This window comes from Enhydra lutris, unplaced genomic scaffold (assembly GCF_002288905.1).
Source record: "Enhydra lutris kenyoni isolate GAN:26980312 unplaced genomic scaffold, ASM228890v2 scaffoldscaffold77, whole genome shotgun sequence".
Classification (NCBI taxonomy): Eukaryota; Metazoa; Chordata; class Mammalia; order Carnivora; family Mustelidae; genus Enhydra; species Enhydra lutris.
This window is the reverse complement of record NW_019154161.1, coordinates 1,287,147-1,305,222: the sequence shown is the minus strand read 5'-3', so window position 1 is coordinate 1,305,222 and position 18,076 is coordinate 1,287,147. Positions and strand designations below refer to the sequence as shown.

General features: G+C 52.8%; 3 protein-coding genes across 3 annotated transcripts in view; 2 read left to right on the top strand and 1 right to left on the bottom strand.

Moving 5' to 3' along the window:
• Positions 1-18,076, top strand: part of LOC111160767 — a 618,405-nt gene that overhangs the window by 28,552 nt on the left and 571,777 nt on the right.
• On the bottom strand, positions 148-2,351 carry LOC111160785 (beta-1,4-galactosyltransferase 3-like). Its single transcript, XM_022524134.1, has 2 exons — positions 1,538-2,351; positions 148-349 (listed from the first exon to the last, which is right to left on the bottom strand). Exons 1-2 carry the CDS (start codon positions 1,764-1,766, stop codon positions 237-239), a joined length of 342 nt encoding a protein of 113 aa, XP_022379842.1. The 5' UTR covers positions 1,767-2,351; the 3' UTR covers positions 148-236.
• On the top strand, positions 12,267-16,930 carry LOC111160779 (cytoplasmic tRNA 2-thiolation protein 1-like). The gene is made up of 2 exons (XM_022524129.1): positions 12,267-12,803; positions 14,372-16,930. Exons 1-2 carry the CDS (start codon positions 12,296-12,298, stop codon positions 14,944-14,946), a joined length of 1,083 nt encoding a protein of 360 aa, XP_022379837.1. The 5' UTR covers positions 12,267-12,295; the 3' UTR covers positions 14,947-16,930.

Genomic DNA, 18,076 nt, shown 5'->3' with positions numbered 1-18,076 from the left:
CTCTGGCCCAAATGCTGTCAGCTCAGAGGCTGACGACTTCAACCTTGACTCTCCACGGCCATGCTCAGTCCCCTCTGTCTTCTTGTCTCCAGCCCTCCCCGTGCTGGCTGTACCTGGTTCACCACGTAGATGGCATAGTGCAGTTGCTGGCGCTGCAGGAAGGGGTGCAGGTGGAAGAGCAGGTGCTGCAGGTGCTGGTCTTGCCCATAGTAGGGCACCGCGACCGCCGTGTGGTGTCATGTCCAGCAGTCAGGAGGCCGGTACTGGCCTCCCAGCTCCACCAGCAGGTTCTTCTCCACCACCTGCTCCATCGTCAGGTTCTCTGGGATCATCACCCTCAAGGGGCCATCTGAAAGGGGCAGATGTCAGGGACCTGCCCCAGAAATGCCACAACCTAGCTGTGTTCAATCATGTCCACCCCCACCACCTCCGCCGTCGCCAAACCATGTCTGCCAGCACTTTAGAATGGGACCTTGGAAACAGGGTCCATGCAGATGCAGATGGTTAGAATGTGGAAGTTCTGGATAAGGGTGGGCCCTCAATGTAACAACTGGTGTCCTTATAAGATCATCTGAAGACCCAGCGAGAAGGCAGCCGTGGAGGCAGAAATTAAAGTGACCTGCTTACAAGCCAAGGAAAGCCAAGGATCGCCACCAACCACCGGAAGCTAGGAGAGAGGTGTAGGATGGCTTCTCTCTCGGAGCATCTGGGAGGAACCAATCCTGCCCCAACACCTTGATTTTGGACTTCTGGCTTCTAGAACTGTGGGAAGATAACTTTGTGTTGTTTTAAGGATGTCTCCCCTGGGCTGGTTCTCAGGACACCGGCTCTCCCTGCACCTCGGACTGCTCCTTCCAGTTCCCTCACTGAGGGCTCCACCATCCACCTGCCCAGCCCCAGCGGCGGCTCTGGCCCAACATGCCCTTCTTACAGTGTGACTTTGATGCTCCCCCCAGGGAGAGGTGAGTCTGTCTCCACCCCTTAAAATTGGTTGTGGGGAGCGCTTTATGACAGTTTCAAAGAGTAGAGTATGTCAGAAATGACAGTACATGGCTTTTGAGACTAGATCATGACTTCTGCCTGATTCATGTGCACACTTGCTCCTGAAGTTTGCGGTTGCCGCGTAAGCGCTTGGGCTGCCATGCTGTGAGGAAGCCCACACGAGCCCGGGAAGGGGCTACGCAGCGACTCTGAGATTTCGTGGGGAGAACGGGTTGCTTCTACTCCAGCTGCTGTCTTACCTCCAGCAATATCGCACTGCAACTGCGTGAAACACCTGGACCACGACTGCCCAGCGGGACCCTTCCCCAGACTCCCAACCCAGATACACGTTGAGAGTTGGTGACTTTTAGAGACACTCATATCTGGGGTCGTTCGTTATGATACAGCCACAGATGACCAGCACATCTCTCCATCACCCCCGGCCACAAGGCCTGTGCCGTCCGCTTCCAGGATCTGTCCCTCTCCCCTGGGAGTCCTGCGAGCTCCCCAAAGCCCAAGGCAGGGTTGAGGGTGGAGGATGCCCCGACAAGCTTACTCATGTAGGGGGAGATGAGGGGGCAGCTGGGCAGGTCCTCCTTCCTACGGTCCACAGGGTGGATCTGGCTGAGGTTGGCGTATACATCCTGGGAAGAGGTCCCTGCAGAGGAGACCGAGACCAAAAAGGGCAACTCTTCTCCCACCGCTGGCCTGTCCCGTCTCAGGACACACAAGAAGGAGGCAAGGCTGTGGTGGTGGTGGTGGTTCTGGTAGAGGAATGCCCCCATAAGCAGCAGCTGTACCCCCAGAAATAATAACAGGAGGCCCCTCTGCTGTTCCGTTCTGGGAAAGGAAACAGAAGGTCATCTCCCCATTTTGCAAAGCCCATCTTCACCCCATATACCTCAGTTGCAGGGGCCTGCACCCACTCCCCCTGACTGCGCGCTGGAAGGGGGGCCAGGGTGAGAGAACGGCGCGGCTGCTCAAGCTGCACCACCCGCATGAAGACCCTGCCTTGTGCACATCTCCAGCCTCATCTCCTCCAGCCGGTCACCTCCAAACCCCAGGGTCACAGTGGACCCTAGCTGGTTGCTCCCCTGGGTGACTCTCTCTAAGGCTCAATGTCATTGTCTGTAACGGGCACTACATGGGATAGAGCTCACTGGGTTGCTGCACTAGGAGACGCGGTGTGCAATGCGACCGGCTCCAGATTATTCCAGACTGTGCCAGGTCTGATCATATCTCCAGCGTCCTGTATGAAAGGGACCTACGTGACTCCTGTTCATTCTGGGTGCTCTTCTTCCCTGTAACGGGCACCAAGTAGCCCCTTAGAGGCTTACACGGTCTCTATATCTACCTCCACCACAGTCTGTCATCCTGGATCGTGACTGTCCTATCAACTGCCCCCATCAGACTAGGAGCTTGCAGAGAACAGGGTTCAGGACTGACTCATCTCAGCCCCTGGCACAGGAGGGCCCAGGAAATGAATGATGAAGAGTGAGTGCTAGAAGGATTTGCAACCTGATATACTCCTGCTCGTCCTCAGCCACCGCAAGTTCTCCTCTCCTCTTCTCCACATCCTCCCCTATCTGCCTCAGCCCTCCTGGCCCCCCGTATCTCAGCTGTCACTGCTCTGGCCCCCAGACAGGGAATGATCTGTGTCCAGATCTCCTTCCCTCACCACACAGGGAGTGGGGCAGGCCTCAGCCCAGCTCAGCCCTGGGTCCCTAGCATTACCCAGCACAAAGGCTGAGTGTTTGTTCAACTCTAGTCACTAAGCATCACTTCTGTGCCAGGATTACTGTGCAACCAACAAAGCTGCCACAAGCAAAATCAGCAAAACCCTCTACTCCCGGAAACCCACATTCTGGTTGGGAAGACTGGCAAGAAAAAGGTTTCAGTGAACAATAAGAACCTATACATCGAAAGGGGTGAAGAAGGAAATGGATGGAGGCTATCTCTGCTAGGTGGCTGGGCAAAGGGAACAGCAGGTGCAAAGTCCCTGAGGTGGGCAGGGGGAGTCAAAGGGCACTGAAGAGTCACACACAGGCTGGTGTCCTTGTCACTAAGTCGGCGAGCGTATTTTCAGATGAACCAAAAAATTATCTCATTACAGAAGCAGGCTCAGGGCTGCATCTCAAATGTGGAACAAAACAGAATGTGATCGGGGACAGAATGTCCTTCAATTCTGAAGCACGGAGACAAGAATTGAGTGTCGGTAGCAAACCCCGTGTTGTGGGGCAGGAATAAGGAAGAACTACCTGCTGGTAGAATTCCTCTTAGCTTTCCAGCTGGAAAGACAGCATACAAAAGAGTGTTGTTTCACAGAATACCAAGCCGGCTTTTGAGTGGCACTCCAAATTCAGATGCCCCGCCTTTAATCAAAATGAGAAGAAACACCCAGATATGGTGGAAACGTACCCCATTCTCACACAGAAGACAAGTGATGATCAAGTATGTCTCAGGAGCCCTCGGGACCAAAACCAGTCTTGGCAACATGCTGGTAGAATTGGCCCAGCAGCAGTTTACGAATGTATTCACTGAAAACAGCAGGGCTCATACTAATCCCTACTTCTCAGCTGTGAATGCTGCGGGTGTGGACCGTTCCTGAGTCCTGCTGCACCCGCCAGTGTCCAGCTGCTCTGTTAAGTCGGAGGTGCCAGCACAGCCTCGGTGGTGATTCGATTTCCTCTTCCTAGGCAGGGGGTCGGTGAGCTTAGGGGAGCAAGGAATCTTTCACGGCGTATGTGTGCTCAGGAGTGTAATTCTTCACACAGGAGTTGGCTGCATCTGGTGGTTTCCATGGGGCCACCAACAAAGGGAGTGTGTTGGACACACAACACCCAGTGTTAGGACATGCAGGCCCACTTCTCCAGATTTCCCCCTCCTCCTGCAGGACAGGAAAGGCTGCTGTTGAAAGTGTGGGCTGTCTCCTGGAGAGCCGAGTAAAAAGGACCCCTCCGACTCCACAAGAAATGTGACAGTCACGTTTTTGTGGACGGCAACAAGCTTTTATCTTCTGATCCCGCGTTTTATAATCAATCCCTATTGCAAATACAGGGTTTTGTGGTTTTTTTTTTTTTTTAAAGATTTTATTTATTTATTTGTCAGAGAGAGAGAGAGGGAGAGAGAGCGAGCACAGGCAGACAGAATGGCAGGCAGAGGCAGAGGGAGAAGCAGGCTCCCTGACAAGCAAGGAGCCCGATGCGGGACTCGATCCCAGGACACTGGGATCATGACCTGAGCCGAAGGCAGCTGCTTAACCAACTGAGCCACCCAGGCGTCCCATGTTTTGTTTTTTTTTTTATTTTTTTTTTAAGATTTATTTATTTGACAGAGAGACAGCCAGGGAGGGACTGAGAGAGGGAGAAGCAGGCTTCCTGCTGAGCAAGGAACCTGACACAGGCCTTGATCCCAGGACAGTGGGATCATGACCTGAGCCAAAGGCAGACACTTAACGACAGTACCACCCAGGTGCCCCGGAAACATAAGGATTATGACTTAAGACACAGTGTGACTGTCACTTGGGCTCCTGGGGGAGAAAATTTAATTATGAACTCAATGACTAAAAAAAAAAATTTTGGAACCATGATCATGTGACTGTAGGGGTGGGAGCATAAATTTTCCTGTTACTTCCTCAAAAAATAGAAGAGTCCATTTCACTACTGTTGAAAGGTGAACCAGGTAGGATGAAATCAACTGCATACTGTTCCCCAAAGTTACATAAGATTTCAAGGAAAAAAAAAAAAACCTGACGTCTTACACTAGCAGCAATTCCCATGCATATGACATGATTCAAATTAGCACACCCACATTTCCCAATTGACATGTTTCCAAGTCTCATTTAATAAGTTATATTTTCATTTGGGGGAAGTAAGCTTTGTCCGGCTGCTGTGTGGTGCACGTACAACCAGTAAGGGCCCACAGTGACTTGGGAGACCCAGAGTCTCCCCCAAGGAGTCTGGACTCCCTCAATCGCCCTGGGAACTGGTCTCTTCCTCCTGGCAGGTTCCTGGTATATAGAACCTCTTTTATCTAGCAGAGGTCTTCCAAGTGGTGTGTCTACACACAACTCCCTGCATGGAAGTGTACATCTATTCTAGTCATTTAAGGTGATGGTTGGTTCACGTTGGGATGTTTTATATTCAGAACAACCAAAGCATGAGTGTTTAGTAGAGCTATTTTTTTTTTTTTAATTCAACTGCAATGTTTTCAGGGGAAATTTTTTTCAAGTTACACTGAATAAAATATCTAGATAAAAATCAATGGTCCTCATTAGAATTGATATGCATTTTTCTCTTAGGTACTTAAAGCCTATTTGAGTCATGTCATAAAATATTTACTCCATTAACAGTCAATCCCATCTCAAGTCACCTTGGAAAATGTATAACCACCTCTGTATTTCCACCTCTGATGCCTGGGTGGCTCAGTCAGTTAAGCTTGTCCCTTTGGCTCAGGTCATGCAAGCCCCATGTTGGGCTCCCTGCTGCAGGCGCCTTTTTTCCTTCTCCCTCTCCCTCTGCCTGCTGCTCTCCTCCTGCTGTGCTCTGTCAAACAAACAAACAAACAAATAAATAAAATCTTAAAAAAAGATGAGGTGAGGATACAAAATTCTTCAGAATGGTTTCCTCCCAAACAAAAGTATTTTAGAATTACTATAATATGCACATACACGCACACATTCAGACCCCTTCTGTCTTGGCTGGTTCCAAGATGTATGAAAAATTGTTTTAATAATTTCCTAAATCATAAAACCAAATGGGAAAATTCACTCATTGGATCATAAGTACATGTACTAAGCTTCTTGGTGAAGGTCCCTTTGTCCTGGGGAATGGGGCGGGATGACCTTGCAATTTGCTGAGACGTTCTCATGGTCCAAAGTGAGTATCACTGCAGTATAATGCAAGTCACAGATGTACTTTTACATTTTTTTTTAAAGATTTTATTTATTTATTTGACAGAGAGAGAGATCACAAGCAGGCGGGGTAGGGGGGAAGCAGGCTCCCTGCTGAGCAGAGAGCCTGACGTGGGGCTCAATCCCAGGACCCTGAGATCATGACCCCAGCCGAAGGCAAAGGCCTAACCAACTGAGCCACCCAGGCGCCCCTGTACTTTTACATTTCTATTAGTCCCATTTAAAAAGTGAAAAAATAAACAGGTACAATTAATTTTTTAACATTACACGTAAGCCAATATAGCAAAAATGTTATGATTTCAACATGTAATCAAGGTAAAGGATTACTGGAGAGATATTTTACATTCTTTCTTCACATGAAGTCTTCTAATCTGGTATTTTGTATTTACGGCACAGGTCTAATCAGACTAGCCACACACGGCCAGTGGGCGCCATACTGAAGAGCCATGCTGAGGACCCCTGTACATTTCCCCCACGCTCCTGGGAAAAACCTGTACTTTCCCAATATCAGCTACAAGTTCCACTTCAGACCTTTAGTTCAAGCTTGTCAGGGCTCTTGTTCGAATTTTCCACAGCTTTACAGTTTTTTATCTGCTTGACGAATTGCTGAGAAAGATGTGTTAAAATGTCACAGTGCTTCTAGAATGTGCCGGTTTCCTCTCATCCTGCTCACTTCGGCTTTATTTCTTTGGAGTCTGTGTTGTGAGGTACATCCAGTTGTTTTGCCGACCTGGTGATTCCTTCATCATTCGCAATGACATTCTTTACTACTCACAGTGCTTGTTGACTTGAAAATCTGGTGGTTGTAGCTGAACTCGGATTTCTTTGTGCTGTGTTCCTGGTGTGTCTTCTTCCCCTTTCACGTTCACACTTTTGAGTCTTTACTTATTAGATGTGGGTCTCATGTGCACAACAAATGTTTTTTTCTTAACTCACCTGGTGACTGAGACAATCTTGTTCATTCCTGTTTTGCCCCACACGAAATCTTATTAAGAAATTTTTATTTTTTTAAGTTATCTCTGCACTCAGTGTGGGGCTCAAACCTACAATCCCAAGATCAAAAGTCACATGCCTTTTGGAGACTGAACCTGCTAGTGCCCCCACAGCAAATCTTATTTAAAAACATTCCTTGGGGCGTCTGGTGGGGCTGAGTGGGTTAAGCCTCTGTCTTCGGCTCAGGTCATGATCTCAGGGTCCTGGGATCGAGCCCCAAATCCAGTTTCCTGCTCAGCAGGGAGCCTGCTTCCCTTCCTCTCTCTCTGCCTGCCTCTCTGCCTACCTGTGATCTCTGTCAAATAAATAAATAAAATCTTTAAAAATAAATAAATAAATAAATAAAACAAAAAAGGAAGAGAGCATGAATTTGAGTCTAGGCCTGTGTGTGTGACTCCAAAGTTCTTTCCATTACCTGGCTGGGAAAATCCTGGGGGACAGGGTGAGCTCAGGAAAGGTTTCCCCCGAGAGGTAGTATTCTGGGGCGGGTCACAAAGGATAAGCAGGCATTTAACCCCCACACCAAGGGAGGGAAAGGCACGCTGGGCATGAGAATGGAGAGAATGGAGGCACAAGAAAGCTCGCTGTGCATAAGTAGCAGCAGTCATGCCACCTCACATCTCTGGAGCTCTTACTCTGGCCCAGGAGCTGCTGTAAGCACTCATCAGGTGCCCCCTCCTCTCGGCCTCAGCACGTACTGACATTTTAGCCATGTTAGTTCTTTGCTATCAGGGCTGTGCTATGTGTTAGACGTTTTACCACTGCTGGATGCCAGTAGCCCCCTACCCCACTTGGGACAACCAAAAATGTCTCTGTCGAATGTCCTCTGGGGGTCACAATCATCCCAGGCTGAGAACCACTGCTGTCGTCCTATGAGGGCTGGACTATTATTTCGATGTTACAGGTGAGCAAATGTCAGTTGCCCACAGTTACACAACCAGGATGGTAATCCCAGGATCTGAACCAAGCTGCTTCTGGTGACCACTACGGTAGGGCAAGCTTCCTGCCTGGGCTCTGTGCTCACTGGGGGGCAGGTACCAGCAGGAGACAAGAAAGGAGGGGTGAGGCAGGGACAGCTCAGGTGACAGAGCCCAAGGTGATAGGGCCTCTGACCAAAGTGAGGCCCCGGGGCTGCGGGAGGCCCGAGGCGGCTTGCTCGTTAATATGCAGTGCAAGGGAGGACAGGTCCCGAAGGCTTCCTGGAGGAAGTATGTCCACACGGCTACCTGCATGAGAAACAGTAATTAATGTGGTGAGGAGGGGTGAGGGAGGGAGGGTCTTCAGGAAGAGAGGATGGCATGTGTAAACACACTGGCATTGGGTGGGACCTGCCAGAGCCACAGGAAGCTGAAAAGTCACCAGGGGCCTGGTTGCAAACACCAGGCTGAGGGGACTCAACCTTCCCCTGCAAGTGCTGAGCAGCCACAGTCCTCTGCCGTCTCCAGAAGCCTCTGCCACCAGCTTACAGTCTTTTCCACTGGATTATTAATGTGTTGCAACAAACGAGACATGAAGTGTTTGCAAAGCACCCATGAGGAGCTTCTGCCCAAACCATGCCAGCTTGCTGGTGGATGCGGCCACCGAGGGCTAGAGGGACTGATCCAGTTCTCACCATCACCAATTCCTGCCGCCCCACGGAAGTGACCTGAGGAACCAGAGCACCCCAGCCCCAAGCACTTACTAAGCACGGAGCCCCGATATTAACACTTTACACAGGTTAACTCACCGACTTCTTTAACCCAACCATGCTATCATCATCTCCACTGGACAGATGAGGACACTCAAGCACAGAAAGTTTTCATCACTTACTCAAGGTCACGCAACCAAGCAAGCGGTGTAGGACGTCAACTGGCAGGTAGGCTTTCACATCCTCTTTCTGTCCCTGACGTCCAGTTTGAGGTAAACCTTTTTTTACCAATTTCTCAGCTGAAAGTATGTGGGTGGTGTTCCGACCTGCTCAAGTACTTAGTGAAAGAAACTTGCAAAGTAGGAGACTAAAACCAACACAGAAACACCTGAACCTGTGAACCAAATACTAGTTTCTGGGTGAGAAAACCAACGTGCATCACAGCAGAATACCGCTTAGATCGTTTCTCACCTTTGGCACTGTTGTTTTGAACCAGATAATTCTTTACAGTGAGACACCAGCCCGTACACACTATGTTTGGAAGCATCCTTGGCCTCTACCTACCAAATACCAGTCACACCCTTCCCCTGCCTCCTTGTTGTGACAACCAAAAACGTCTCCAGAGAGTGCCAAATGTTCTCTGAGGTACAAAACCACGCCCAAACTGGGAACTGACTTACAGACTATCAGTAGGTTGCCTGAGGTTTTCAAACTCTCACCCACTCCTTGCTTTAAAAAGAAAAAATAGGGGGAACCTGGGTGGCTCAGTCGGTTAAGCATCTGCCTTCGGCTCAGGTCATAATCCCAGGGTCCTGGGTTCAAGCCCTGCATTGGGGCTCCCTGCTTGGTGGGAAGCCTGCTTCTCCCTCTCCTACTCCCCCTGCTTGGATTCCCTCTCTTGCTGTCTCTGTCAAATAAAAAAATAAAATCTGTAAAAAATAAATAAATAAATAAATAAATAAATAAAAGAAAAATTAGGCCTGGTCACCAAAGGAAAGCCATCCCTGGTTATGAAAACTAAGTGAAAACAATGACAGTTTACTGCTTGGTGAACACTTTGTATTACCTCATTTATCTTCACCAATAGTCTAAAGGGCAGATTCTGCTATTACCCCCCTCCCCCCATTACAGAGGAGGAATTTGAGATGCTGCCTGGAAATGCAGAGTCCATGCCAACTGCTCAGTAAGTACTGATCTTTCCCCCATGTCCTGGCTTGGAGCACTTGTAGCGTCTGGGTCCCTGCAGCTCCTGACATCTCATCCCTCCACATCAAGCTTCATCATCCTTATCTCCCCAGCCACGCCTGACACTCCTATGTCCCCCAGGGCAGAACCTGGCACACTGGAAGCCTCAGTCCATCACTAATGTATGAGCCCGATGACCCGGGGTTCAACCCTCTTGACAGCTTCAGAAGCTCCAAGGTCCCGCATCACCCTTCATTCTCAGTCCTCCCTATTAAGGGCTCACGGGGGTTAGAGACAAGAGAATGTTGGAATATAACACGCGGGAGAGGAGGCAATTTGGGGGCTGGAAAGCGACTGAGGGGAGCAGGGCTCTGGCTGACTCTTGAGAGAATGCACCCTAACCCTGGGAACCTCCCATGTCATGGGTCTCACCTGCCCTCCATCCCGAGCTCTGCCTTCAACCCTGCAAGGCTGGAGGTGCGCGCACTTGTCACTGGGTCACACCGGTGCGTAACTGCTCACCGGGGTCACGCCCAGACCCGGGCACGCGCCTGGAGAAGCGCAAACCGCTCCAGTCAGCTCCGCGCACGCACAACCCCGCAGCTGCACGGCCGTGGCTCCCACCGCGGGCGCGCACCCACTCTCACTCCCACGGGGGCGCGCGCAGAAGCCCACGCTGTGTCCCGGGCGACGCGGCCAATCCGGGCACCTGCGCGGCGCACGTGCCGTCTTTCTCCCTTGCTCACCCCTATTCCTTTCTCCCTCCACCCCGACAACTCTCCACCCGCACCTCAAATCCTATCAGACTCTCATAAAGGCTGAAAACCTAAAAGACAGCCATTGCGTCTTTACACTAAAGTACACAGCGCGAGATAACGTCTACAAACCACACGCCCCACCTGTTGTTGCGCAGGCGCAGACGACGGACGCGCCGGCCGGTCCTGGAGCACTCTGGGAGTCGTGGGCGGAGTGCGTGACGTCACCGCGAGGCTCTCAGGGTGTGAGCCTACTGGGTCTCGGAGCACTAGGCGCTTCGGGCCAAACCGCCCCACCGGCACCTGGGAGTCGTAGGCGGGTAAACCCAAAGCCTTCTGGGAGTCGTAGTCCCTTCACCGCTTCCGCATTTTCTCGGAGCCTGGACTTTCCTGCGCGGGTTCTACTCACGTGAGTGTTCCCTTCCTCTGCGCGCGGATCCTGGCCCTTTGTCGTACTCCCGTGTAGGAGCTGAGGGTCTCCATATTACTCTCCCACGCATTCCGGTAGGCATCCCTGGAGATATGGCTCTCCTCCGTGATCCCCCAACGCATTGTCTCTGGCGACCCTCGGGGCTAGAGTGCCCTAAGCAGCTGGTGTCCCTGCCGATCCGCTTTGGACTCTGCCTGTGTTCGGGCTCCTTCTCGTTTCCACCCCCCAACCTAAGGGCGGTCCCTCCTTTATCCTGATTACTACCTAGAGTGATCAGGGCTGGCGTGGGGGGCGTCAGGCAGCCGTGGGAGCCCAGAGGAGGTGCCAGAACCAGCCCAGGGTTCAGGAAGGACTTCCAGAGCAAAGGACCTCAAAATTTACCATGCCCAGACAAAATGACAGATTCTCTGGCCTAAACCTACGCCTCTCACAGTATTTGCCTAGTTTTCCTATTTCCCCCACCTCCTCTCCACGAAATGGTCCCACTATCCTTCCAGTGCTGAAGCCAGAACCCTGAAGTTGTCCGTGCTCTCTGCTTCTCTCACCTACTGCCTCGCTCAACCAAGTCTTGTGTGAGTCGCTCCTAATCTGTTTCCAGAAGAGATCCAGAATCTGACCCCTTCTCTCCACCTCCACTGCCTCTGCTCAGCCCTAAGCCGCATTATTGTTCACCTGGATCATCGCAGGGGCCTCCTTACTGATCTCCCCTCGCCACTCTCCACCCTCTGTTCACACGCAGCAGCCAGAGGGATCTTGTTAAAATATAAATCAGACACTGTCGCTACACAGCTTATAACCGTCCAGTGGTTCCCATCTCCTTCAGGATAAAATCCAACCTCCTCACCCTGCCAGCCTCCAAGCCCTGCTCCTCTTCCCTCCTCAGCCATAACTCACTTTCCAAGCAACTGAACCTGAACCTGCCCTTCAGGTCTTTGCATTTGCTATTAAATCTGTCTGGAACGTTCTTCCCACCCTGATGTAATATCTGACTCCTCATCCTTCTGGCCTCAGCTCAGAGGATAATTCCTCCATATTGCTCCTTATATTTGTAAGGTATCTTGGTTATTTACTTGTCAATGGTTTGGCTCCTCCACGAGAACTTGGTGCCAGCAACCGACCCTGTTTTGATCAGTGCTGTCCCAGTGCCTTATGCGTGTTGGGTAGATGGGAGGCAATGAATGGTGTCTGTTGGATGGAGAATGAATAATGAACGCTTAAGCTGAGATTTGAAGGTGTCAAGCTTGCGCAAGTGCTGAGAGAGTAGTCCAGGCAATGGGTGTACTCAGTGCTATCCAGGCCGCCTCCCTAGAGGCAACGACCCCGCAAGCCGGCATCTGCATGTAACCCGCCTCCCCTCTCTCCCTGTCCAGGAGAAGCCAGCTCCTCCCGGCCCGCCCGGAACCCGCCCCGCGATGCCCGCTCCGCAGTGCTCCTCCTGCCACGCGACGCGCGCGGCCCTCCGCCGCCCGCGCTCCGGCCAAGCGCTGTGCGGGCCCTGCTTCTGCACCGCCTTCGAGGCCGAAGTGCTGCACACGGTGCTGGCGGGCCGCCTGCTGCCGCCTGGCGCCGTGGTGGCCGTGGGCGCTTCCGGCGGCAAGGACTCCACGGTGCTGGCGCACGTGCTACGCGAACTAGCGCCGCGCCTGGGCGTCTCGTTGCGCCTGGTGGCGGTGGACGAGGGCATCGGCGGCTACCGGGACGCGGCGCTGGCGGCCGTGCGGCGCCAGGCCGCGCGCTGGGACCTCCCGCTCACCGTCGTGGCCTACGCAGACCTCTTCGGGGGCTGGACGATGGACGCTGTGGCCCGCAGCACGGCCGGCACCGGCCGCAGCCGCGCCTGCTGCACCTTCTGCGGGGTGCTGCGGCGCCGCGCGCTGGAGGAAGGGGCGCGCCTCGTGGGAGCCACGCACATCGTCACGGGTGAGCGCAGGCACTGCAGCCCAGGCGCGAGGGCCGGCACCTAAAGGGGGCTGTGCACGGGCCCGATATCTGGTGGAGGAGATGCTGGGGGTGCCCCGGGTGGAGGATGTCCACGAGGAGAAGCGGATATGCGTGCCCGCTGAAGGCACACGGGCGTAGCACTCGCGGGCCGGGATGGGCGCGGCAAGCTTTTGAGTCCCTGCCGTCACACTGGCAGCTAGAGGGGCGGAGGGGTACTCCCCGGCGCTGTGGTTCCCTGCATTTTAAAAAAATGACGCTCTTTGTGTCCCCCTTCATAAAAGGAGGCCAGTGAAGTGGTACCACCCATCAGAAGCCAGCTGTATTCTGAAACGCCCCTATCCTTGAACTGCTTTTCTCTGTTAGCCTCTCCTCTCTGATAACCCTTACCCTCTCCCGGTCATTACTTCCACACGTGATTCTTGACCATTTACTGTGTAGCGGATACAAGCTTGGTAGTCCAGAGCGATACCTAGCCTCAGTTACCTCTTCTGTAAAATGGGGTTATTAATATCCAGGTCCCAGGGTTGTTGGGCATTAGATGACTTATGTGTGAGGCGCTTAGACCAGAGACTGGAAAATAGTAGACCTTACGCAAATGTCGCACAAGACAGTCTCTGTGCCTGCTCTTCTCTCACACGCATATTTAAAACCTGAGAAGCTCTACTAAGGAAAATCGCACAGACTTTGCCAGTTTATAGCAGGAACACCCCGTGGAAGGAGAAAAGTAGGGGTTAGGAAGCATTTCCAGAGTGAGGCAAGTCCTGAAGGCCATTCAAGTAAGCAGTGGAGGGTGGACAGAGGGTTGGGTTCTGAGCAGAGGAAACAGCTTATGCAAAGGCCCTGAGGAGGGTTAGTATGGCCTGTTGGAAAAGCCCTGAGAAGACCAGGGTTTTACTATCTGGATTATACAGACTCACATATAAGATGACATGTAAATCTTCCCTTACCTCCACCCTGGTCTTTCTAATGCCCTGATCTGCATTCCCAGAGGCTCAAGGCTCACTTGAGAATCTCGGCTGTTTAATGTCATTTTGACTTCTGTGCAGTGGGAAGCACACTTCTGAGACTGAAATGGTATTTGTAGTGCAAAGCACTTTTACTACTTTCTGAAAAGGCAGCTAGCACAGGGCCTGGTTGGTAATAAGTGGGTGGCTAATGAGGGCACCCCGAGTTGCTCCCTGGGAGCCCGTGGGTGTTTCCCTCTTGTTTCTCACGGTGACCACCTCCAGCCTCCACCTGGCTGTCCCGTGGTGCCCAGGGGCCTCCGCGGCCCTGTCTGGCCCCTCCCTTCTGCTCCCCAAACCGCCTCTGCATCTCTCTGGGTCCTGGCTGCCGCATAGTGTCTGGGGTGTGAGGTCTCTAAGGCCCGGTCACCCACTCTGCCACTTTCCACATCCCCTCCCCGTCTCTCTCTGGGTTCTTGGGATGGGGTCTCCATGGCCCGGTCGCACACTCCGTGCCAGTCTCCAGACCTCTCCCCGTCTGGCAGGGTCGCGGCTGCCCCACGGTGGCGCCCCTGCCTCACCTGCTCCCCCTCTCTCCCCCAGGCCACAACGCCGACGACGTGGCCGAGACCGTGCTCATGAACTTCCTGCGGGGCGACGCGGGGCGGCTGGCCCGGGGCGGGGGCCTGGGCTCGCGGGGCGAGGGGGGCGCCCTGCCGCGCTGCCGCCCCCTGCAGCTGGCCTCGCAGAAGGAGGTGGTGCTGTACGCGCACTTCCGCCGCCTCGACTACTTCTCCGAGGAGTGCGTCTACGCGCCCGAGGCCTTCCGCGGCCACGCGCGCGACCTGCTCAAGCTCCTGGAGGCGGCGCGGCCGTCGGCGGCGCTGGACCTGGTGCACTCGGCCGAGCGCCTGGCCCTGGCCCCGGCCGCGCGGCCCCCGCCCCCCGGCGCCTGCTCCCGCTGCGGGGCGCTGGCCAGCCGCGCGCTCTGCCAGGTCTGCGCCCTCCTGGACGGCCTGCAGCGCGGCCGGCCCCGCCTGGCCATCGGCAAGGGCCGCGGGGGCCGCGACGAGGAGGGGCCGCCAGGGCCGCCGCCCCCGCCGCCCAGCGACCTCCGGTCTGGGCCGGGCCCCGCGGCCGGGGAGTGCGGGGCAGCCTGTAAGGAGCGCTGCGAATAAACCCCCCTCTGCCCGGAGCTGCGGTGTGAAGTTTAGAGGGGGGTGGACGGGACCAGCCAGAAGCTGAAGCTGGGACCCCTGGGTCTGAGGGAGAAGGGACTGGGACGGGAACTCTTGGATCTAAAAGAGAACTGAACAACTTCCCATTCCCAACCAGTGGGAATTAGGGGGCTGCTTACTTAGTACTCTGCCCAGTTCTGGGCATGCGCAGGATAGTCCAAGCCTTCTTGAGCACCTACTGTGTGTCATGTTTGCCTGTAGGGGGATTTGACTTGACTTGGCAGGTGGTCTCTGGTCATTTCCAGTAACCATGATGCTTATCTCTGAGGGCTGTGAGTACTACCACGCCACAAGGTCTCATTTCATCCAAACCACACACCATCTCATTGGCCTGAGGCCCCCTAACTGCCTGAGGTCACCTAGCTGGAGAAGGACGGAACTGGGGGCTCCCACTCAAATCCGCACCTGGAGCTCAAGACGGTGGACTTGCTCCCCACCCCCACCTGAATCTCTCCTGGTGTTTCTGTGTGATGGGTGAGGAGCAGCTGGGTGGGCCTGGGTCAGTGACCTAACCTCTCTGGTCTTCGGTTTCCTCCTCTGAAATGGAATTGCACCCCTCCACCCCCCCATCAAAGCACTGTTGTGAGTATTAGAAGTGCTCAACACGTGGTGGCCAACTTCATGGGTCATATTACATTTTGGCCACCAGGGGGCTCTGGGTTTCAGATTTGCTACTCCGTGCTTCCCGGAGGGTGTGAGGCGGGGAGGAGCTTCCTGCGTGACCCCTGGGGAGAGACTTGGCGTTCTCATTCCCCCTCCAAGTTCTGCTGGCTTGGTCGCTTGTCAGGAATGCCGTCCCTTTGCTATCTTCCTTCTCAAATCCTCCAGGGGACTTCTAGAAGCCTTCCTGACTCTCTCTTCTCACCTGCCCAGCCAGGGACATAGGGCTCTTCCCAAGTCCCAGCTCCCGGGGCCTGCCCTCATGTGTGGCCACCCACACTCTGGTTCTTGTTCTCCCTAACTGGAATGAGGTTTGAGGGCAGATCTCCCGCCGCACCAGATAACCAGCATCATTTATTCAGTATGTATAGAATCCCTAATGTGTGCAGGGACATTTCTAGACATTGTTGAAAAAACAACAACAAACAAAACCCTCTCGCTCAGGGCTCCTGGCTGGCTTGGTCGGTGGAGCATGCAGTTCTCAATATTGGGGTCGTGAATTCGAGCCCCACATTGGGTGTAGAGATCACAAAAAATAAATAAATAAACTTAAAAAAAAAAGTCTCACTCGTGGAGCTTCCAGTATTGCGAGAGAGGGACACTAGACAAATCTGGAAGCCTGATGAAGGCTGCTATGAATAACAAAGCAGCGGAAGGGGAAGGGGTGTGAGGCAGGTGCTCTATCAGTTCAGGAGGTCAGGGTTTGAGAAAGTGACTTCAACAGAGACCGAAATAAAGCAAGGAAGGTTTCTAGCTATGTCGGAGTATCTCTGGTCTGAACAACACTGCCGCTGAGACCAACTGAAAAGAAAAAATGGATCTATAACAAAGCAATCTCTTTGAAGACATCAAAGAGGTACCAAGGGGACCAGGATCCCACAGAATAGGCTCATTTTTGCTGCAGGGACTCGTTTCTGCTGAGGAATGGGCAGAAAGCATGGGCTAAGAGGCTGGGGATCGGAGTGGAGCTTTCAACATTGTGATGGGACAGGAGACAGTATTGGAGTCCAGGACTAGTGGGTGGGGACTCGAGGGGCCAGAATCAGGGGTGAAGGGATGAGCATTGAGGTCAGCCAGACACTGTGTTCATATGTTCTCCTGGAGGGTTTCATGGAACCAGGGTAATAAATTGGATGCTCAGGGTCTCGTACAAAATAGAGGCCTGGTAAGCACCTGTTAGCACCCAAATAAGGTCACAAATTAGAAGTAAGGGTCAACTAGGGGTGCCTGTGTGGCCCAGTGAGTTAAGCCTCTGCCTTCGTCTCAGGTCATGATCTCAGGGTCCTGGCATGGAGCCCTGCATTGGGCTCTCTGCTTGGCGGGTAGCCTGCTTCTCCCTCTTTCTCTGCCTGCCTCTCTGTTTGTTTGTGATCTCTCTGTTAAATAAAAGATAAAATCTTAAAAAAGAAGAAGAAGAAGAAGTAGTAGGGTCACCTAGAAGTAGACCCACCCACAAAAACACCAGAACCTAGCTTCAAACACACTCAATCCCAGACCAGTGAAGAAGGTCCCTACTTTGCTTGCCAGAAAGCAGAAGCAGGGGTAGCCCTAGCCGCTGAGCCTATTTACCCTTATGTTGATTAAAATTGAATTTAGGGGCTCTTGGTTTCAGCTCAGGTCATGATCTCAGGGTCCTGGGATGGAGCCTCATGTAGGGCTCCGTGCTCAGCAGGGAGTCCGCTTCCCTTCTCTCTCTCTTTCTCTCTCTCTGAAATAAATCTTTTAAAAATTTTTATTTAATTCAAAACACAGTTCTTTGGTTACACTAAACCCATGTCAAGTGCTCCACAGACACACAGGGCCAGTGGCTGCCATACAAAACCATGCAGACACATTCTTCCCATTGTCACAGAACCTTCCCTTTTGCAGAGCTGTTCTAGAGACTTCTAGAATCCAGGGGGGAAAGATACCCACCCAAGCCTCAGGAAATCTCTGCAATTTTCATACAAAATACCTGACTTTCAATTTAAAAATCTGCCAGGGGAAAGGACAAAATGATGGCATACGAAGAGAAAAACAGCATAGACATGACCACGGGTGATCTTGATGGAGAAGTTTTAGGCGTGAACTGGAACCATTATCACCATGCTTAAGAAAATAGACAATAAAATGGAAAATTTCATTGTTGAGTCGGATTGCATTTTTAAAAACACCAGACAGGATCAAATCACCAATACGAGACTTAACATTCCTAATGTAAACAAGTATAAAACTGTATGTAGCGTGTGGGGCATTTCACTGTCTCACTTCCCATGCAGGCTGTCTTCCCTGATGACCAACACCAGCCTCAAGCCCACTACCACCCACCTGGCCGGGTGCCCACAGAGGCAACGGCTGCTCAGAGAACTTTCTGGAAGCTCCCGCTTTGGGCTCCCATGTTGGCAGCTGCACATTCTCTGTAAACTCTGAC

Coding starts and splice junctions, on each gene's coding strand:
- LOC111160779 (XM_022524129.1), top strand. CDS start 12,296: ATGCCCGCTCCGCAGTGCTCCTCCTGCCACGCGACGCGCGCGGCCCTC. Junction 12,804..14,371: donor AGCCACGCACATCGTCACGG/GTGAGCGCAGGC, acceptor TCTCTCCCCCAG/GCCACAACGCCGACGACGTG.
- LOC111160785 (XM_022524134.1), bottom strand. CDS start 1,766: ATGGGGGCATTCCTCTACCAGAACCACCACCACCACCACAGCCTTGCC. Junction 350..1,537: donor CCTCATCTCCCCCTACATGA/GTAAGCTTGTCG, acceptor TGCCCCTTTCAG/ATGGCCCCTTGAGGGTGATG.